The 21,582-nt window shown below is 62.5% G+C and overlaps 2 protein-coding genes across 4 annotated transcripts; both read right to left on the bottom strand.

Moving 5' to 3' along the window:
* Window positions 1-834: 834 nt before the first annotated feature.
* Window positions 835-3,270, bottom strand: LOC122241088 (G-protein coupled receptor 35-like). 2 transcript variants are annotated; one of them, XM_042995905.1, is made up of 2 exons: window positions 2,935-3,270; window positions 835-2,108 (listed from the first exon to the last, which is right to left on the bottom strand). In XM_042995905.1, the coding sequence occupies exons 1-2, from the start codon at window positions 2,936-2,938 to the stop codon at window positions 949-951; spliced, it is 1,164 nt and encodes a 387-aa protein (XP_042851839.1). In that variant the 5' UTR covers window positions 2,939-3,270; the 3' UTR covers window positions 835-948. The 2 variants fall into 2 exon arrangements, with proteins under 2 accessions (XP_042851839.1, XP_042851840.1); XM_042995906.1 differs by having other exon boundaries at window positions 835-2,087.
* Window positions 3,271-6,553: 3,283 nt separating this feature from the next.
* Window positions 6,554-11,191, bottom strand: LOC122241509 (G-protein coupled receptor 35-like). 2 transcript variants are annotated; one of them, XM_042997823.1, is made up of 3 exons: window positions 11,043-11,191; window positions 7,987-8,143; window positions 6,554-7,835 (listed from the first exon to the last, which is right to left on the bottom strand). In XM_042997823.1, the coding sequence occupies exon 3, from the start codon at window positions 7,823-7,825 to the stop codon at window positions 6,902-6,904; it is 924 nt and encodes a 307-aa protein (XP_042853757.1). In that variant the 5' UTR covers window positions 7,826-7,835; window positions 7,987-8,143; window positions 11,043-11,191; the 3' UTR covers window positions 6,554-6,901. The 2 variants fall into 2 exon arrangements, with proteins under 2 accessions (XP_042853757.1, XP_042853758.1); XM_042997824.1 differs by lacking the exon at window positions 7,987-8,143.
* Between the last annotated feature and the right edge of the window lie 10,391 nt (window positions 11,192-21,582).

Raw genomic sequence — 21,582 nt, 5'->3', positions numbered from 1 at the left:
TGGCCTCAGCTCGAAGCTGGTGGCGCCGCAGGCTGACAGGTCCGGCCTGGGGCCGGGCCCAGAGGCCCAGCTGCTCTCATTCCGCAGGAACAGATCTCCCTGTGCGGCCGCGGGCCCTGCCAGGCAGAGCGCTCTGAGGGTGCAGGAGTCGGGGGTGGGGGTGGGGGTGGGGGAGGGGGAAGAGGAACAAGGTGAGGGGAAGGAGGTAGGGGTCTGGGTCTCCCATTCTCCCTCTAGTCACCTGAGGCTGTTGGGAGCCCCCACCTCTGCTTCCTCGGCCCCAGTTTGGGGCCCCCAGCCTCCAGCACGAGCCCCTCAGGTCTGTGTCCTGCCCGGGCTTCCTAGTGGAGGTGTTTGTGCCGATCCCATAAGTCCATTCCAAGCCGGGCCCTCGGGCCCCGGCAGGGTGGACACCTCCTGAGAACCTCAGCGTTGTGGGGAGAGGCACCCCCAACCCTCAGCTCAGCCTGTGGGTGTCCACGAGCCCGGCCCAGAGTGGGAGGCCCCCAGCGGTGCCGGGAGGCATGAGGGGTGCGGAAGAACGGGGGCTCAGGGAAGCACCCCGAATCCCCGAAGGTCAGGACGGGACCTCTTTGATGCTCTGCAAGAACCCACGGAACGGTTTTTACAAAGGAGTGTCTTCAAGCTTGTTCGGTGGCTGTGTCTCTGTGAACGTCCTGCGGCCCATGGGACATACTTGGATTCTGTCTGCAGTGGTGTCACCGGCCTGAGGAGAGACCTTGTAGCCTCTGAGAGATTTTGGTTCTAATCACCGTCTATAGGTGACAGAAATGCCCTCCCCAGTGCTTGCCGAGGAGGGCCGTCCAGGCGCTGAGAAGAGAGATCCGTCTGGGAAAAGAGATCCGTGGGGTGGCAATTTTTTAATGCCTTGGTTAAATTCTATTTGCTGAGGGAGAGTCCGCGTCCCCAGGACCCGTAAATCCAAAGTCACACGTGCGCAGTGAGGCTACTTCTGGCGCACGCCGCGGAGGGGGGAAGAGTCGCCTCGGGGGGGCCCGGGGCTCCCCGCGGCACGTGCTGCAGGGCCATGCGTGGGGCCTCTCCCGAGCTGTTGTCCTCATCCGTCCACGCCTGGACGGCCCAGTCAGGGTAGTCACGTGTAGGAGCGCTCTGCATCCGTCCCCGGAAAGGCCGGGACGTGCTGAGGACGGCCCCCACCTCCTCCTGGAACTCTTTGGCCACAAAATAGTAGCTGACGGCGTCCAGGCAGCAGTTGGCGTTGGCAATGCGGGAGGTCACCTGCACGAAGGCAGCCACCGCCTGGAGAGTGGGGCAGGCCGCGTCTGTCCACCGGGCCACCAGCATGGCCAGCAAGGCCACGTGCAGTGGGAGGAAACAGAGCAGGAAGGTGGCCAAGTTGGCCGCCACCACGTGCAGGGCCCTGAGGATGTGGGCGGCGTCCTGGGGCGGGGACCGCGCGCGCTTGCGGGTCAGGTGCCGGAGCACCTGCCAGGAGCAGAAGCTGAGGACCAGCAGCGGGAGGAGGAAGAGCAGCAGGGAGAAGGCCAGGGTCCTGGGGCCCCGGGTGCGGCCCCGGCCGAAGCAGAAGCTCTCCCCCGCGCGCAGCCAGGACGCCGGCAGGGCCACGGCCCCGAACACCAGCAGCCAGAGGGCCAGGCAGGTGAGGGCGGCCTGGCGGGGGCTGCGCCAGGCGCGAGACCGCAGCGGAAAGCGCAGGGCGGCGTAGCGGTCGGTGGCGATGGCCGTGATGAGGCATATGCTCATGTAGGTGTTGATGTAGTAGAAGCTCTGCACGACCCTGCACACGACGCCCTCCTGGGCCCCCGCCGCCTGGCCCAGCGTGTGCAGCACTCCCGGCAGGCTCAGCAGCAGCAGGCAGTCGGCCGCCACCAGGTTGGCCATGTAGACGCGGGTCTCGGTCCACCTGCGCAGGCGGCACCAGAACACCCAGAGCCCCAGGCCGTTGAGCGGCAGCCCCAGCGCCAAGATGACATAGATGGAGACGCTGGTGGCCGCCTGGGACAGGACGCTCCTCTCCGTGCTGCAGCCCTCAGAGCCGGTCCCGTTCCCGGGGACGGGGACGGCGGCGGGCGCCCCAGCTTCACCTGCGGGCAGGGAGGGAAAGGCTGCTGTGGCCTCGCCCCTCCTCCCTCACCTCCCTCCCTCTGCCCCCCTCCCCCCTCCCTCCTCATCTCTTCCCCCTACTTCCTGTGCCAGCCCCGGGGCTCCCTCTCTTGACCTCAGAGGGCTCCACTGCCCCGCCCAGAGGGTCTGCATTCCTAGATGTGGACGGCGGCCCCTGCCACGAAGGGGACTCTGGGGGCTTCTCTCTGGGCTTCTCCACCAGAGGCTTTAGCCCAGCCGGGGACCTTTGCCACGTTGCTGTCCCCCACCGCCTGTGGCCCTGTCCAAGGTCCCTCAACCCAATACCCATGGAGCGGACCCCAGACTCCTCTGGCAGGGGCCACGGGGGGTCCTGGTCTGCAGAGAGGGAGCACCCCCAGCCCGTCAGGAGAGCATCGGGAGCCCTGGGCTGACCCCAGTCTTCTCTGTCTTTGTTAGGCTCCCTACTTCTGTGTGTGTGTGTCTCCCTCACCCCAGCCACCCCACTCTGCCCTTCCTCTCTATCCACTTCCTCCTTGGGGCCCTCTTTTCCCCTCCCCCCCAAAGCTTTCCCCTGCACTCCCCCCCCCCCGTCTCCTATCTCTCTCCTCCTCCTGTCTACCTCTGCCCCCCACGGCCCCCCTCACTGTCCGTCCACAGAAGCTAACTGCCCCCTCGGCCCTTGCCCTAACGCCTGCTTGGGCTTGGAGCCCAGGCGTGGTCCTCAGGTGGGATGCACGAGGCCCAAGGCCCTGTTCCCGGGAGCCCTTTGTGGCGGCCCGCGTGGCAAGGGCAGGACGGGGCTCATGGAGGGGACAGCAGGGGGCTTCCGGGCCTGGGTGGACTCACCCATCTGGGATGGCTGGGGCCTCGGAGACTCCGGCTGGGCCGCTCACTGCTCTGCAGCCCCAAGGCTGTGGTTACGCTTTTGTACTCTCTCGAGTGGGTGTGGTCCCATCTCGGTGCAGCTGGCAGGTAGGCGGCCCCCTTCCCTGGTCCATGTGCGCCTGGGGCCTGCAGCTTCTGCCTGCGGTTTGTGACACCCAGACCACAGCTCTGGGCCCCTCTGCAGCAGCCTGGAGCTCAGGGCTGGATGGGGACCGAGGGTGCCTCTCACACGGGGCGGGGTGACGGCCTGCACGGGGCTTCTGGCAGGCCCGTTTTGGTTGGGTGGTGCCCCCTACCTGTGTGCGTCCATGATTGGCACCGGGTGGGGAGACCCCGGGCAGGAAGCCTGCGGAGTCCGGGGCTGGAGAACCCATAGACCCTTGGCCAGGAGCCCCTACCCATGCGGCCCAGGGGTCCGGGCGCCTGGCCTGACAGGGTGGAAGGCTGTAGTGGGCGCTGTGGGGTGCTCTGGTGGGGGGGGGGGGGGGCGTCACGACCGAGGCACATGGTGCTTGTCTTGCCGGCCGGAGGCCCCTCCGGAATCACCTTCAGCAAGTGACACATCAGAGGCCGTGCACCCACGGTAGCCCTGTATGGTCAGCCGCGTGGTCACAACTCCAGAGCTCCCCACGGGCACAGAAGCTGTTCCCTCCATCCATCCCGCTTGGCCAGCTCCTTTTTGGGTGGGGTTCCCAAGAGCACTCCCACAGAAACCCCTACGTGCCAGTCTCCATGTCAGAGAGGCTTCTGGAACCCACCCTGACGCAGGGGTGTATTCCTGTCCAGCACCAGCACGGCCCTGACCTTGGCCACACCAGCAGCTCCCCCAGAGGGCCGGTGTGAGGGTTCTTGGGGGTGGGGGTGTGGGGCCGGCAGAGGGTCTGCTGTCCCAGGACCTGGCCCGGCCACCTGCAGGAACAAGGAGGCCAGAGGAAGCTGCCTCCCCCCGCCCCCCTGCTCGGGAAAGCAGGGGGCGCGTACTCCCACGAATCTGGGGAACACGGCACCCCGTGAAGCTGTGAGGTGGGTGACGTGGGGGCGGGTGCCCAGGGGACCCTGAGAGGGACGGCCTGCCACACAGACCAGGAGGCAGGGGCAGGCACGGCCCTGCGCAGACGGCAGCGGCTCTGAGAGCCGGGCAAGGTGAGGTCCCTCCCTGCCAGAGGGGGGGCTCGCGGTGGTCAGTGTCACTTCTGCCCTCCTCCCTACCCTCCCGGGTGGCAGGAGCTGAAAGACACCTCGCCGCCGGGGGCAGGTGCAGGCCAGCGTGCCCACGTCGCGTGCTCCCCTGTGGACTTCAGGGTGCCAGCCCCGGGCGCCTTTATCCGAAAGGTCACTCGTGGGCAGCAGCTCCCTGCAGTACCGACCTTCCCATTGGCTCAGCTCTGCGATCTGCCGCCCCCTCCCTGCTGGGAGGGGCAGCCCTGGGGTCCCTGCGGTGCCCCAAACCCTGCACTGCAGCTGCGGGGGGGGCTGACCTGGAGGCTGGCAGCTCCCCCCCCCCCGGCACCCACTTCCCCAGACCCTGCAGGGCCCTGCCTGTTCCTGCACCGTGTCCGGTTGACGCCCACTGCCCCGTTGACCGAGGACACTTACTCTTAGGAAAGTTTCCTCCGAGGCACAGCAGCAGGGGGCCCCGGAGAACGGGACACAAAGCGTGGCTCTACCCACTAATGGCCGGCCTCCCCCCACCCCCAAACTGCCTTCTGAGGCCGGCTGCAGCCGGGCTCGAACCCCCAGCGAGGGGCATGGACTTCCCGGGACACCTTCTCTCTTTCTGATAATTATTGGCACTCGGGGCGCCTGGGTGGCTCAGGCGGTTAAGTGTCCGACTCTCTGTTTCAGCTTGGGTCACGGCCTCCTGGTTTGTGAGTTGGAGCCCCACCTCAGGCTCTGCACCAACAGTGCTCAACCCGCTTAGGATTCTCTGTCTTTCTGCCCCTCCGCTGCTCTCTCTCTCTCTCCTCTCAACATAAATAAAGTTAAAAAAAAAAAAAAAAAAGAACGTTATTGGACACTTAGATTCTGCCCAGTCCTGGGAGGCTCTCTGAGTCCCTCCCCGTCGGGGATCTGTCCTCTGCAGCCACGCAGACCCATCTGCTTCTCAGGGACTGCAGATGCTGCCACTTCCTGGGCCGCGTCTCACTTTATCTGACTGCTCATACTTCCTCTGCCTGTGGCCAGCTGGCCTGGGTTGCCAAGCCCCCAGCAGCCTGAACCCTCCAGACCCTCTCCCGGGTGACCAAGGCCCGGTACAGAACAGTGCCCTGACCAGATAAAATACCCCAGGGGTAATCCTAGTGGAGGGAGAATGAACTGTGTCCTCCCACATTCTGGGGCCTACACTCCTGATGATGCAGCCTCAGAACGAATCTGCTTTTTTTCACATGCCGGTCGTTTGCTAATTAATGGCCAGCCCAATCCTCATCAATGGCCAGACTGCCCCCTAAGCCCTCTGGGCCGGGGCTGGGGGTGGTCTGTGCATACATTCATGATAGAGAGAGGTTCTTCCGCTTGGCCTGGCACAGCCCAGAGGCTGGACTCTGGTGTAGGATACGGAGCGTGTGGGCCGTGATTAGGGTTCAGAAGTCAGTTGTGGGGATGCTTAACCTCTCTGATTTTGCTTCTGCCCCATTTCTTGTTCTTTCAGGAATTTTGTGCAAAGTCCAGCTGCCTCCACTTGCTGGGAGCCAGGAGAGGCCGGAGGGAGAGGTTGTGCACACATCCCCTGTCCAAGCCGTAGACTGGGGAGGATCAGCACCCCTGGGGCCAGGATCGGACAGCAGGATCGGGCAGCATTGTGGTAAAGCTTCACAGGGACCCTCTGAGTGTGGCTCTTCCCGGGCACGGGTCCACCCAAGTGGGGGCCTCCCTGAGCACCAACCTCCATAGGCAGGGATCCCTGAGTCCGCAGGCCCCTGGGGCCAGGACACGGCTGCCATTCTGGCTCCGATCACACACGCGGAAGAAAGAACAGGACAGGGAAAGCTGTTTGGTGCCCGGGGATGTAGGTGGGGTGGGGTTTGAACCCAGGCCCTGCTTGGACCAGCACCCCGGGCGGCCCCTGGAAGGCTCTGGCTGCTCCAGCTCGAGGGTGGATGCCCGGGGTCCCACGCAGGGAGGCAGAGGAGAGGTGGGCACAGCGCACACCAGGCTGGGCGTCCACACTTCCGCCTGGGCGGGTATCCGGGCCCCGCGGCCACCAGGCAGGGCCACCAGCTTCCCTGAAGGAAGCACAAGGGGAGTGTGCCCCCTCGACAGACCTCGGCCGGTTCCTCACCGCCCCTAGCCCACCCCCAGGCTAGTGCGGCTGGCTGTGCAGCCCCCACGAGGGGTCGAGGGGCCCTGGCCCTGCCTCGGCAAGGGAGAGAGCAGCGCCGCCCCCCGGCCCTCCAGGTGGCTGGGCGTGCTGCGGGGTGGGAGCAGGTGGGAGGACCCAAGGAGAGCCCCCAAGTGGCTGGCCATCTAGGAAGACGCCCCGGCCCTCCTACCTCCCACCATCCGAGTATGGACAGCACACGCGTGTCCAAATGCACACACACATGCGCGCACACACACACACACACAGCCCTGACAGGGTCAGGGGAACACCTTTATTCCAACCGCTATAGGTTGGCCGCAGAAAGCTGGCCATTGAGGCCTCCAGGCACAGAGCAAGCGTCCACCCCAGTACCCCGGGGGGACCAGACCCTGGGCACTGCAGGTGTTGGCCCGATCTCAGGGCCCCAGGGGTTGACCCCGCTCAGTCCTCCCACCCTCTTCCACCCCGGGGATGGGCGCGTCACCACCGCGGGGTCCGTGCCTGGGTCGTCGCCACCCTGCCAGGCCCCCTGGAGCCTGCCCCCATCCACGGTGAGCCGGGGCGCCCCCAGCAGGCAGCACCTCCCGGAGAGCCCGGGACCTGGCCCGCGTGCCCGCGACTTGCGTCCTAGGCCAGGGTCACAGAGAAAGAGTCCCGGCTCCTGTGGGCCTTGGCGGTGGGCATGGAGGCCAGTGCCGACGCCTCCTCCTGGAACTCCTTGGCCATGAAGTAGTAGCAGATGGCGTCCAGGCAGCAGTTGGCATCCGAGAGCTTGCTGGTGACGTAGAGGGCGTAGCAGAGGGCGGGGGTGGGGGCGCTGTGGCCCGCAGCCATGCGCACCGCCAGCACCACGTGTAAGGGCAGGAAGCAGGCCACGAACACGACCAGGTTCGCCCAGACCATGCGGGTGGCCCTCCGGGTGGCCTCTGCCTGGTCCGTGTGGGCGGCCGGCCCCTGGCCCAGGGCAGCGACCACCTGCAGGGAGCAGAAGAGCAGCACGGCCAGCGGCAGGTAGAAGCCCAGCAGGGAGAAGGCCGTGGTGTTGGAGCTCTGCCGGGAGACGCTCAGGAAGCAGAAGCCGCCCTCCCGCACCCCCAGGGCCCACCGGAGCACCAGCGAGCCCGTCACCAGCGCCCAGAGCGCCGCGCACACGGCCACGGCCTGCCGCGGGGAGCGGAGGGCGGGGGCGCGCAGCGGGTGCCGCAGGGCCACGTAGCGGTCCACGGCGATGGCCGTCACCAGGCTGATGCTCATGTACCTGTTCGCCAGGTAGACGCCCTGGGAGAGCTGGCAGAACAGCGTGTCCTCGGCTCCCTGCTTCAGGGAACGCAGGAAGAAGGGCAGGGCGCAGAGCAGGCAGAGGTCGGCCACGGCCAGGTTGGCCATGTAGACGTGCGTCTCCGTCCACCGCCGCACGCGGCAGCAGAACACCCACAGCGCCAGGCCGTTGAGCAGCAGCCCCAGCGCCAGCAGCAGGCCCACGTAGGCGTCCATGGCGTTCTTGACCCAGTAGGGCCAGGTGAGCTCACTGGAGTGACAGGTACCGTTCATGGTCCTACAGCTGCAGGAGAGAAGCAGGGCTGAGGAGGGCTGGTGGGGGGGGGGGCGCCCCTGGCGCCAGCGAGGCCCCGCCCACCTCTGGCCAGGGATGCAGGAGGTGAGCACGCCCCCCCCCCCGCCCACACCGCTACATCCAGTAGCCCAAAACTCACCTTCCCAGAGAAAATCCTAGAAATCATCAGGGGCTCTGAAGCACCCTCCGGGGCCACACCCCTGCCCGCTGGACGAGTGGGGGAACCGAGGCTTTCAGAGGCCTGAGGGGGGCTCAAGGTCACACAGCGAGCCAGCCCAGGGCTGGGACCAGATCTCCTGGATGGCGAGGAAGGTGGGAGGGGCTCAGGGGCTCAGTCTCCACTGGCCGGCGCCCAAATCCTGAGGGCCCCCCACGGTGCCAGCTCTCAGGACAGGGAGCCCGAAGGGCAACCAGCCTGGCCCCAGCCCTTGCCGCTCTCCAGGTGGCTCCAAGGAGAGAGCTGAGGGCCGCCCACTGCCCCCTCCCCCCTCCCCCCACGCAGTCTCTGGCTGCAGGGGTGCTGACGTGCCGTTTAGGCAGCGGGGCTGCGGCTCAGGACAGCCCCCCAGGAAACCCCAGAACACCCTCGTCCCCCCTCCCTCCCTCCCGTGCCACCCCGGGCACCACCACCCTCCGAGTGCCCGCCCACCCCAGTGCTGTGCCCTGGGGTCCACTCGCAAGGGCCCCTTGAGCCCTCTGTGGTCAGAGGTCCAGACCCACGGTTCAGAACAGGCCTCCGGGTGGCACTGGGGCGTCCCCTGCTCCATCATCATCAGGGCCACTGTTAAGGCCTCACCCTCCACCACCCACACTGTGGTCCCCTCCCTCCCTTGGACAAGCTCCACGACACGGCCCAGGAGGGCTGGGACCGGTCCCCCAGGGCCGGGGTGGACCTGGTCAGGGGTCGTGACACAGGGCCTGGCCTGCGATGTAGGGGTTGGACTGCGGACTCACCCGAGCGCTGGGTGAACCTTGGCCTCCCGAGCACAAAGGGGTTCTGGTGTCACACATGTGGGGTCACGGAGCACTTGTGTGAGTGACCGGCGTGCCAGTGCCTAGCACGGGGAACACGCTACCAAGCCCCCACCTCGCTTCCCCCGGCTGGAAGGGCCTGGAGGGGCAGGGTGGGCATGGCCTCCCCGCCCCCAGGAGCACCAGGCCCTGGGGGGAGGGGTGCTCCCTGCGCTTGGGGTGGTAAGGAAGGGCGGGTCCTGGGCGAGCTCTACTGCCTTGAGCCCTCCCCACACAGGAAGAGAAGAAATATCTAGAACCATTAGATTCATTAGTGCCTGCGGCCGGGTGGGTGGGAGGGGGACTCGTTTCCTCAGCCGCAGTCCCCTGGGAACCTCCAGACCACAGTCCTTTAGGGAAGCGGGAGCACAGATTTCAGCTCGAACAGAAATATTCCACCAAATTATCCCATTTTCTCTCCGGAATTTTCAAAGGGCGGCCCTGCCAGCAACCAAAGTTTTATGAGCCTTCGCCATGGTTTCCGCTCTCCGCGCCCCTGACGAGGCGCTCTCCTTTTTTTGTTGTTTTTAAGGAGTCTGCTCTTCTCTCTGTTCTGTGAGTGACACCCAGGTTCTGAGGCCCCTCAGACCACAAGCCAGCCAGGCTCCACAGGCCCCGAGCCCACCAGAAGCGACCACGCGGATCCTCCCTCCTTGCCTGCCCCGCCCTCGCGGCCGCAGCCCCCCCCCCCCCCCAAGCATGTGTGAGCTTCCAGGCCCCCCACCAGCCCAGATTCCTTAGAACCTGCTGGGAAGGTACCTCAAGGCCCCACAGAGTCACGGTGCCGCCGTGGGACCCCCCCACCCGAGGCGGGTCCAGCAGCAGTGAACGGTTGCTGCCCTTCTGGCTGACCTTGCGGGGTGGGGGGCAGGATGAGATGCCCGGGGCCGCGTGCGGTTGGGTGTCTGGGAGTATGACTCACAGGCTGGCCTCAGTGTGGCCCGAGCTCTCCTCACCATCCCAGACAGGGCTTGGCATGGTTTTGAAGGTACCGGTGGGGTCCTGAACACTTGGCCAGCTCGGGGGGGCCCGCATCTGTGTCCCTTGGGGCGCCTCCCGCACAAGCCTGGGAAGTCAGGTCACGGGTCCAGCCCAAGTGGCACGGGGCCGTCCGGAAGCCACCGATGGCACCGCATGTCCTGCCTGCGTCTGGCCCTGGCGTGGGGACCTGTGTCCAGGGCAGGGCCCCCGCTGTCCTAGTGTCCTAGTGGCCCCATTGCCGCACGGCCAGCGCAGAGCGCTGAGTGACACGGGCTGGGAGCTTCCTGCTGGGGGGTGGGGGGGGCAGGGGAGCGGCACCTCCCGGGTACCGCTTCCTTCCTGATGGCGCCATCAGTCTGCCTCCTCACGCCAGTGGAAAGGTGTCCTGGATTCTGCACTGAGGCACCTCTGTAATGACCCAACAGGGGCCTGGGGTCGGGTCTGGGAGGCCGGCCCACCCCACGGCCCCGGGGCCCCACAGACGCCTTGAGCAGGACCTGGGGCAGGGACTGGGGTGCAGACCCCGGGGCCTGAGCACCGTAGAGGCCTCTGGAGCCGGGGCCCCGTGCAAGAAATACTCCAGGATCCAGGACGGATGCGCGTGGGTGACCGAAGCGTCGCGGAGCCAAGATCCCCGCGGCGGGAATACGGCGCGCAAACATTTTCTCTCCTAGTTTGTCAAGCGCCGGTCCCAGCCCACAAAGTGGGTTTCAGGGTCTCGAGTGAGGTGGGAGTTCTGGCCCTGGAGGAGGACCCCAGTTGCTTCCCATTTGTTGCCCACGCTGGATGCCCCCCCCTCACGCATGGAGGGCGGCTCTCCTTTCCAGATCATCGTCCTCACAAAGCACCTCGGGCAGGATGCTCCCCTGAGCTCCTCCCCTCACCCTTCCGAGACCCCACCACAGCCTCACCCCCTCTGAGACCATCATACCTTCACCCCCCCTGAGGCCCCCCATCACACCCCACCCCTTCCGAGACCCCATCACACCCCACCCCCTCAGAGACCCGCATCACACCCCCACCCCCTCAGAGACCCGCATCACACCCCCACCCCCTCAGAGACCCGCATCACACCCCCACCCTCCCAGAGACCTCCATCACACCCCCACCCCTTCCGAGACCCCCCCATTATTTCCTCACCCCCTCTGAGACTCCCCCCACCATACGCTCACTCCCTCTGAGACCGCCCCATCACCCCCTCACCTCCAAGCTTCCTGGCTCCAGATGGGAAAGTGGGGGCAGCCCTGGCCGACCGTCCCCCGACCTTAAGGCAGGCAGGTGGCAGGGTTGGCGGACGACAGAGCGCAGGTGCCGGGACTGCCACCTGTGCCGGCTCAGGGCTGCCGGGGTAGTTTCTCGGAAGGGAAGTGGGGAGTGGCATGGCCTCCCCAGACACGTCTGCGGAGACGGGGCGTCCTAGAAACAACCCGAGAGAGTTCCTCTGACCCCGCTCCTTTGACCCCAGCCTCTCTACCCATCCACCCTGCAGAATGAGGGACCTTTCCGGGGGCGGCCCCCCCCCCCCCCGAGGCTGCAGGTCGGTGTCCCCCGCCCCCAGGGCCAGCATCCCCCGGCGGGAAGGCCACACGCACAGGCACCCTCCGGGGCACACCCGCCGCGACCCACCGACGTGTGTGGGCGCAGAGGCTCCTCCGGGCCGGCAGTGCGAACCCAGACAGGCGACTTCCTGTGGCTCTGCGCACGCACGGGCGGCCCTGCTCCAGGGGCCTCCTGGGGCGACCTCCCCACTCTGAGCTCACGCCAGCCTTCGCGTCCCCCTCCCACTTAGCCCGGCGCGGCACGCACAGTGTGGCAGGGACCCGACTCCTCCTCGTTGCGGCTTCTCTCTCTGCGCCGAGCCATCACCACCACCCCTGCTCATTGGCGGAGGCAGCAACCGAGGCCCCCAGAAGGCAGTGGCTGGGCTGGGCCTCCTGGCCCTGTGACCAGGGCCCCTCCCCCACCACAGCAGCCCCAGGCACAGCCCTCCAGAGCCAGCCTGCCTCCCCCTCCTCCCCCGCCTCTCTGCCCCTCTCTGGGGGCCCCACCCCTTCCTAGCGCCCCGTTCGGTCTGGTTTTCCTTATAGAATTTCTCATGAATTAGAAGAGCTCGTCCCTGTACTCAGTTCTTGCCTGTGGCTGGGACCCGCCTGCTGTCGGCCACTTCAGTGCCTGGTGCGGAGTGAGGCCTCCCTAACTCGTTTTAACCAGTCAGCGGCGGCCTCGAAGGGAGAATCCAGCCGGCGACGCGTGCCGCCGAGGAAGAAGCCGGATTCTAGGCTCACGGGCGTCCTGTAAACAGTAGTGGCCTCGACTCAGAAAGCGTCTGCCCCGAGTGGGCTGGGGCGTCGGAACCTTCCCTCCGCCAAGCTCCCTCCCTGTGCGGGGCTGGGCCCGGGTCCTTTCCCTCAAGCCCCACTGGATCCCGCGGGTTCAAGAGGCCTGACCTCGCAGGGCAGGCTCCAGATGCCAGACCAGGCCCGTCCTCTGGCTGCCGGGCCGCCTCGAACCATAGCGACGGGCCTCCGCAAAGCAGCACTTGCGAGGCCCGGCTCGCTGCCCGGAGACCCACCGCGGAGCCCCTGAGAGCCTCCACCAGCCGGGGCACTGGGGCTCAGGGGACCTGCACCCCCTGGCCGCCACCCCTGCCTGGGGTCCCAGTCCCCGCTCCTGCTTTGCACGCGCAGAACCCACGTGGCAACCCTCGTGTGGTGGATCCTTCTTGCCCCTTCCTCCTGGCCCTCCGCCCCTCCGAATGGTTGGGGTTGGAGGGAAAAGGGCCACTTGGCTGATGTCAAGATGACACGTCACTGCCCTGCTGAGAGCTGGGAGCCTCCAAGGGAAGTGAGCCCGGGAGTCTGAGTCACTCCACAGGAGGCTGCTGGATGGGGCCCAGGGGCGGGCCCAGGAAACGCTGAGCCCCTGCCTCCGGGGGGCTTCCCTCCTGGGGTGGGAAGCGCGCCCCTGCCCACCTGGGTCACACAGAAACCAAGTGCTGAGAATGGGGGCATTCAGGACCCTCGCCTAGGAAGAGGGCAAAGGATCCTGAGGACACTGGGCAATGCGGCCGCCCAGGGTCGACTCCCTGAGCCAAAATGTGCGTCCACTCTGACCTAAAATGACCGTCTACTCTTGGTCTGCTCCCTCTTCTGCACCCACGCTTGGGCCCTGCCTGGGCACCACGCTGGGCACAACGCTGAGGCAGGCGCCCCAGGAGCGGGGCCCTGCACTCACATCGCCTCCGACTCCTGGGGGGTTCACAGAGGGCAGGACCGGAGGCTTCTAGGAGGAGGTGGCCAGAGACAGGGAGGGAGCAAGCTGCAGGAGGAGCAGGAAGGGAGCCTCAGGCCGACAGTGGGCAGGGGCGTGGCTTGACTGTCTGCACAGAGCCACGGCCCTTTCCTCTGGTTCGGGGATGGGGGGGGGCGGGGGGAGCCTGAGCGGAGCCCCGAGAAGCAGAGCCGAAAGCTGGCCAGGGGGCCGCCTTCCGAGCCACACTGGGGGTCGGGTGGGTCTTTCACGACCTCCCGGTCCCCCCACGTTGGAGCCTGAAGCCGAGGCACGCCAGGCCCCCCAGCCTGCCTTCACCGGCCGCGCTCACCCTTTGCTCGGTGGGTTTGCGCATCAGCCTCCGAGTACGAAAACGTGGCACCAGAGCATGGTTAACCCTCACGCCCGAGTTGTCGGCAGCCCCTTGGATGCTGTGCCAGAGGCCAGCGCCTCACCCCTGCCCGGCCTAACCCCAGGCACCTGGGGGTGGAACCGGCCGGGCCTCTGGCACGGAAGCCGTTGCCACCGCTGACACTTTCTGTTCCCCTGTCCCCAGCAACTGTCTCTGGGAACCTCCTCCCCCTCCCCCTCCCCCTGTCTGGCCCAGAGCCAGATGAGGACGCCAAGGGGCTGGAGGGGTCCCGGGAGGGGTCAGCTGCCCCCAGCACCCCCGCACCCGAGTCCCCCTCCCCTCCTCATCTGGGGGGCCCAGCCTTGGGACCCCCCCCCACTCTTCTTCACAGACCCTTCCAGCCCTGTCCCCTCCTCGGGCCCCTCGGGCCCCTCCTCCACTTGGCAGCCAGGGTCCCTCTGCCTCCCCGGAAAATGAGGCCCTGTCACTTGCTAACACTCTCGAACCGCATGGGCCTGTCCCTAGGTCACCCCCAGGCACTGTCCCCCATTAAGAGGGCTTCTTCTCTCCCAGTGTCCTCAGCCCGGGGTCTTCCCTTGGCATTCAGAAACCAGCCTCGACTCCCCAGGGGGAGGAAGTGGGGGGGGGGGGCGGTGACACCTTCCTGGCCACACTGCCCCCTTGACATCCCTCCCTCTGCTCCCTCTGGCATCCACCCTGTACCACAGGAAGTGGCTGGGGTGCAGGCAAGGTCAAGGATAAGAGCCTCCCACCCACCCGGCCTCCAGCCAAAACCCCAGGCCCAGGCCTGCGGGGACAGGCTGTGAGGGGGCACCGGAGGATGGCCACCCTGTTCCCAGGGACCCGCAGGCACATCTGGGGTGGCAGAACAGCCTTACGGGCCTCGGGCCGGACAGCCGGCGCTCAGGACACAACTCGGCCTCCGGCCTCTCGCGCTGCCGATGACCAGTCGGCACACGCCGACACCCCACGGACAGAGGCCCCGCCTCCGGGATGCGCACCCCGGAGCCCTGGGCGGGCAGCCCTGGCTGTGCCCGGCGCGGTGCTCCTGGTCTTGTTCCCTGCGTTTCTCCTCGGCGTCCCCTTGTGAACCCTCCGTGCCCCAGACAGACCCTGCCTTCAGCCACATTTGCCCCTGGAGCCCCTTTCCCAACCCTTGGCCCTGGGCCCAGGAAGCGCCTCTGCTCGGCCTCCCTGGGACAGAGGGTCAGGGCCAAGTCAGACGCTCAGACAGCACGTCCACAGCCCTTCCTGGACAGAGATTTGGCCCAAGCAAGGAGGGGAAGGGGGCCTTGTCAGACAGGAGAAGGCACCACAGCACAAGGGACACTGTGGCAACTTGGGGAATGTGAGGGCATCTTGAGAGAGTTCTCAGGGGGGCCTGAGGGCCTGAGGGGTTCCTGGGGGGATCCTGAGAGAGTCCTGGGGGGGGGGGTCCTGAGGGGGTCCTGAGGTCTGCTGACCTTGGCTGGGCTGTTCCCGCTGGTGACATCCTAGGGCCTGTCACTGGCTGGGCAGCATGGGCACAGGGTCCCCAGGGGTCGAGGCAGGCTGCTCTCCTGCCCCCACCCCCACCCCACAGCCTCACAGATGCACAGGCTCAGCGAGGAGCATAGTGGGTGCCACCCTCCCTGCCCGTCCTCCTGCCTACCCCACCCCTTCAACAGCAGCGGTGGGCAGCCTCCCCCGACCTGTGCCCTTGGACACTCAGGGACCAGGGACCCGGGCACCTCCCGCCACCTCTGCTCGTTTTGCCCCGAGGTGGAAGATGCCTCGGGACATCTGGACACTCGAAGATGACAAAAGTGCCCCATCGGCAGGCCGGCCACTGCACGCACGGGGCGTGGGGGATGGGGGTGAGCGGGGACCCGGGCAGGTGCCGGCCTCCAGCTGCCCGGGACAGCTTGCTCACTCCGACAGCCCCTGCTCCCCTCCTCCTGGGCTGGCTCCTCGAGGAGCCCCTGGGGGACCCGGGGGTGGGGTGAGAGGTGGAACGCTGCAGGTTCCTCTCCGCCTCTTCCTGCTCATGCTGGCCCCTGATGTGCTCCTCTGCCCTCCCAGGCACCTTCCCCTTTCTCAGCCCCAGACGGCTCCGAAGGCAAGGCTGGTGGCTGCCCCCCCACCCCAGGTTCCACGCCTGGGGCTGCGGTCTCCCTGCACACCCCCCCCCCCGCCCCAACCGACCTGGGCCCTGGGCTCCCTGCCCTGCCTGGGGAGTCCTCCCCACTCCCTGCGGCCATCCTCCCGGGGATGGCTCCTCTTTCAGTCAGTGCTGCTGGGGCGCAGGTGGGGGGCTGGGGGGGCTCCATGCCTGTGGACCCCAGGCTGAGGATTGAGATGGGCGGAGAGCAGCGGCTCACCCCTGCCCGAGAGTCAGCTGTGAAGGTGCAGCGCCGGCCGCCGAGCCGGGGAAGGGCCACCTCCCTTGAAAGCGGCTTGTCTGGAGGGCTTTTCCCTGCCTCCCCTCCTCCAAGGGCAGATGGCCTCCGGCTTGGGCTCGTCTGAGCCAGTCTGTCTGGGGCGGGCCGAGAAGCGCCCGCTTTACCAGCGCCCGGTGATGCCGGGGCAGGGAGCCCCCGCCCCCGCCCCCTCACCCTGCAGCGCTCTGCCCAGCGTTCTGTGTCGGCCCCTGTCCTTGTCTCCGCCCAGGACCTCTGCCTTTGGAGGTCGGCGAGATGCCAACGAGAGACAGGAACAGACTCTCAGAAAAGGAGATGTGAGATGCAGAGGACTCACTGGAGATCTAAAAGGGGCCCACGCACTCATCAAACGAGAAACGTGAACTCAAAGTGCACGGCAATTCTGCTTCTCCCCGTCAGATGAGCTAAGTGCGAGCACTCGGCAGCGATCGAAGGCGGGGAACATCGTCAGATATGGCCCACTGATCTTCCCCGTGGAGAGGGCCTGGCAATCCTGCAACGTTGGAGATGCCCTGCCCTTTGACCCGGCGACCACACTTCCGGGCATCTGTCCCACGACAGAGCAGTGGGGTTCTGAAAAGGATGCTCGAGGGTCTACCCTCGCGGTGCTGTAGTGAAGCGGGGCCTGGAAACCACCCGGACGTCTGTCCGTCAAGCCCTGGAGGCATGAGATGCTTGCCGTCCACACCACGGGGCACCAGGAAGTCGTAAAAAAGGAAGGAGAAATATTTCTATCCATTACTCAGTGGTTTTCTCCAGGATAGATTGAAGAACGAAATATGGTGTTGGTGCGTATTTATTATAGCACACCAGCAGCTTCTGTTTTACAAATGGAAGGATAAGCCAATAAATTTGTTTAAAATTAAATCATTACCTATGAGGAACAGGTGGGGAGGAGGAGAAGGGAGACAGGAATAGAAGCTAGACCTCGAGGGGCACCTGGGTGGCTTAGTCAGTCGAGCGTCCGACTTCGGCTCGGGTCATGATCTCACGGTTCGTGAGTTTGAGCCCCGCGTCAGGCTCTGTGCTGACGGCTCGGGGCCTGGAGCCTGCTTCGGATTCTGTGTCTCCCTCTCTCTCTCTCTGCCCCTCCCCTGCTCACGCTCTGTCTCTGTCTCTCAAAAATAAATAAATGTTAACAGAAGTTTTTAAGTATGTAGCTCTGAATTTGAGTGAAAGGTATCAGTATATCCTTGTACTGTGTTCTATCTTAAAAAGAAAAGTTAGTATCTGAATTCTGTCCGTTGACAAGACCTAAAAGCAAGCACCCTAAACATCCAGATTTTGGTCTCTAGGAATCATTTCTCCTGAAGAGAAAGAGGGGCTCCTGAGGGCAGCGGACGCTCTCAGGCCTGGGTCAGAACATGTATAAAATGAGCCTGGATTTTGCGTTTCGCCCTAGAGAACGAAGCAGATCCAGACTCTTCGCCACTGTCTAGAGGACTCAGGAGTGACCTCGAGTTCGCTCCCACTGGCCAGAGATAAGATGATCTGAATATCAATAGGAGGATCATTTCCATGAACTGGAACTCGAAAAAATCGCTTACATCCATGAATTTGCACTTAAACTTAAAAACCAACGACCTGTCACTTCATGTGTCGAGTAGCTTGCCAAAAACAAACATCACACCTGAACTTGAAGAAGCACCTGGAGCTCGCCACCTGTGACAAGAGCCCCAGAGGGCGTGGGATACAGTAAGTGACGCCCTAGGGGTGCAAGCAGCAAAGCCCGGTCTGGGGCCGCTCTGCAGGGCAGGGCATCAAAGGCAAGAGTCTGGAGGGGAGTCCGGAGGGGGGCGGGGCTGCCTCCATCACCCACCTGGGCACCAGCCTCCGCGGCCCCGGCTCCGAACCTGCGCCGCCCAGGTGGGAAACTGAGGCCCAGGTGGGGCAGGGACTGGCCTGAGGGTGCCGGGGTGAGCAGAGGAGAGAACCGGAACGCCCAGCCCGGGCTCTTGCCCAGCGCAGACTTGAGGATGCAGCACGCACCTGGGGCGAAGGCCAGGGAAGGAGCGGCGAGGGCGCTGAGCTGACCGTCAGACACGGGTGGGCCGTGGGGGGCGGGAGGGCCACAGAGGTGGGGAGGGGGCGCACGGTCGGGGTGTGAGGGCGACGGCGACTGGGGAGAGGGAGGAGAGTGGGCCCCTCCGAGGTTGAGGTTGGGCCTAGGGCCGGAGTGAGGGGGAGGTCAGAGGGCGGTCAGGGTCAGGGTTAGGACTGTGTTAGGGCAGGGTTAGAGCCAAGCATTAAGGAGTCGTGAAGTAAGCCTTGAGTTTTTACTTGATACTCGCTTATTCTAAAAATCTGGAGTCCGAGATTCTCTTTCCAGAATTTTGTGTTGGTTTTTTGTTTTGTTTTTAAATGTTCATTTATTCTGAGATGGTGAGCACGGGTGCGTGAGCAGGGGTGGGGCCGAGAGAGAGGGCAAGAGAGAATCTCAAGCAGACTCCATGCTCGGCACAGAGCCCAACGTGGGGCCGGGTCCCACGAACCGTAAGATCACGACTTGGGCTGAGATCGGGAGTCGGACACGTAACCGCCTGCACCACCCAGGTGCCCCATGTGTGTGTTTTGATGAGAGACAAACTCTTTAAAGGCCTGATATACAAGCGAAGCCATTTTAGATTTCTTCTTAGAAAGAAATCAAGCTTTGGTTCAAACCCAAAAGCCTGGCTTGTGGCCCATGTTGTGCACTTGCCTTGTGAACAAGTACCTGCAGGAAAACCATCTTGTCCCTCACACATGGACCGATGCTGCTACCTCCCGCATCCCTTGATGGTAGAACTCAGGATTCCTGCTACGCGCTAATCTCCAATCTTTGGAGCTTTTACAAGATGTGAAAAGTATATAACCCTGTAAAACCGTTCATTCTCTAGACGCCTTTCTTCCCTGCGAAGGCGTGTTTCCCGGGCAGTTGTTCTAACTTGGGTTCAAGCAAAACTCTTCTTTTAGAGATTCCAAAAGATTTGTTCATTTTGCACCTCTCTCTCTCTCACACACACACAGACACACACACACACGCGCACATGCACACACACAGTTTCATGGGCCCTGCTCTCAGATCTGCTCACCCTCACCTGGAGCACCCCACCTCTGCTCTCCCCTCCCCGCCTGCCCATCCTGCAACCCGCCCATAGCAGGCTGCTCCCTGCCAGCCCCACCCGTGCCCACCTGTCCACTTTAACTTCCTCCAGCACATATGTGCTGAGCTGAGTGGGGTCCAGCCTCCTCTTGTAGGCCAGCTCCCACCACGGTGGGGCTTTTACTCCCGGAAGCCATGTTGCAGGCTTGTGGAAAGCCACCCCGCGTGGCAGCCAGAGGCGCAGTCTAGATGAGAGACCGGGCCTCCGCCGTGGTCCCAGCTGTCCGCCAAGCCCTGCCAGAGGACCGTGTGGTGGCGCAGGTCAGATCCTCCTGAAGGAGGTGTCCTCATGCGGAGTCTAGCTCCTCAAACCCCTGCGATGCTCAGACACTGAGGTCCGGACCCCACCGTGGGCAGTCCGCACCCCGGCAGGCACGTAACGGGCACCGTCTCGACTCCCAGCGACATTTGGCAGAGTTCTTCATTGTTCAGTGTTTTAATAAAGTATTGAATAGATTTAAATGTACAGTCATGTGCACGTTCACAAATTAAGAAATGGAGCCTCCAATGACCTTCAAGCGCCCCTGCATCCTGCCCCAGTTCTGAAACCCTCTCACAGCACCCCCAGGGGCAACTGGAGCTGCCGCCTCTTTTGGTTCCAAGGTGGCACTCTAGATTGTTCTGCTCCTTCCTCTCCGGACTCTCCCCTCACGCCTCTGTCCCAAAATTGGAGTGCACGGGGCTTGGTCCTGGACCCTTTTCTTGCCCCATCGCACACTCTCCATAAGCAGATGCACCCACTTCCATTGGTTCATCAGTTACCAAATGCCCGACTCCAGCTGCCAGATGCAGCCCAGACTCCTGGACCACACGTGGAACTGCCTCTCGCGCGTCTTCCCCTGGATGCCCGAAAAGCACCTCAGGTGCAACTTGTTCAAAACCGACAGGACCCCCCTTCACCTCCTGCTCTAACACTAATCTTCCTTCAAAGTTCCCCGTCTCAGAGAATGATCCCCCCGCTTGCTTCCCAGGCCAGATATTTGACTACCATTCTTGAGACTCGATTTCCCCTTTCCTTCTTTCCCCCCTCCCTTCTATATCCCATCCGTCGTCAGTAAGTTAAATATGCACAGTGTAAACCTAGTATCACCCACTGAAAAAAACAAAAGTTATAATAAATAAGCCAATAGAGGAGATAAATGGAATACAGAACAAAACATTTGATCCCAAAGAAGGGAGGAAACAGGTACAAAGAACGGATGAGATAAACAGTACACAAATGTCAGGTGGTAGACTTAACCCAACTGTATCAACACTTACATTAAACGTGATTGGTCTGCTGTTCCAGTTAAAAGGTAAAGATTTTCAAACTGGATGAAAGAAGCAAAAGATGGTAATATACTGTCTGAATGACACTTGTTTTGTTTTTTTTTTTTAAGAGACAGAGAGAGAGAGAGCTCAAGAGAGACAGCTCACATGTGAGCAGGGGAGGGGCAGAGAGAGAAGAAGAGAGAATCCCAAGCAGACTCAGCGCTGTCATCACAGAATCTGATGCAGGGCTGGATGCCACGAACTGTGAGATCAGAACCAAGCCAAAATTAAGAGTTGGACACTCAACTGACTGAGCCACCCAGGTGCCCAGAACACACACTTTAAATAGAAAGGTAGGTTAAAAGTTAAAAAAAAAAAAAAGTAAAATGAAAGAATGGAGAAAGAAAACGCCAATGCTAATCTCAAGAAAGCTGGAATGAGTAAATTAATATCAAAGTTGACTTCAATACTGGGAATATTACCAGAGATTAAAAGGGACATTTCATACCAATAAGAGGATCAACTCATCAAGCATGTCTAACAGTTCCAAATGTGTATTACCTAATTTCGGAGGTTCAAAATATGGGAAGTAAATTAACAGAACTAGCAGGATAAATAGAAAAATCCACAACTGCAATGGGTTATTCTGACACTCTTCTCTCAGTAACTGAGAGAAAACAAATAAGGATATAGCTGACTTGAACAACAATCAGCTTGTCCAAGCTGATACTTAGAGAACGGTGTGCCCAAAAAGAGTATGTAATCTTTTCACGTGCACATATGAACATTCTCTAAAATAGGCCAAACACTAGGCCACAACATATGTCTCAATTAAAAGGAATTAAATCATAAAGAGTATGTTCTCTGAATATGACACAATTAGAAATAACAAAAAGATATAAGATGTCTGAAGAATGCCCAAATATATGGAACTTAAAACAACATAATTAACTCAAGGGTCAAATAAATAATCAAAGGGAAACTAGGAAATATTTTGAACTAAATGGCAATGAAAACACAACTTACCAATATTTATGAGACAAAGCTAAGGCCATGTTTAGAGGAAAATGTGTAGCTTTGAGTGCTTATATTAGAAAAGAGAAAAGGCCTAAAATCATTGATCTAAGATTCCACTTTGGGAACCTAGGATAAAAACAACAAATTAAAATGAAGTAGAAGAAAGGAAATTAAAAAAGTAGAAATTTAATATAATACAAAAATAACAGATCAAATCAATAAACTGCAAGTTGGTTTTCTTGAGAAGATCAATGAAGTTGATAAACCTAG

Source organism: Panthera tigris, chromosome C1 (genome assembly GCF_018350195.1).
Source record: "Panthera tigris isolate Pti1 chromosome C1, P.tigris_Pti1_mat1.1, whole genome shotgun sequence".
Lineage (NCBI taxonomy): Eukaryota > Metazoa > Chordata > Mammalia > Carnivora > Felidae > Panthera > Panthera tigris.
Note: the sequence above shows the minus strand (reverse complement) of the source record. Positions and strands in the feature narration are given on the sequence as shown.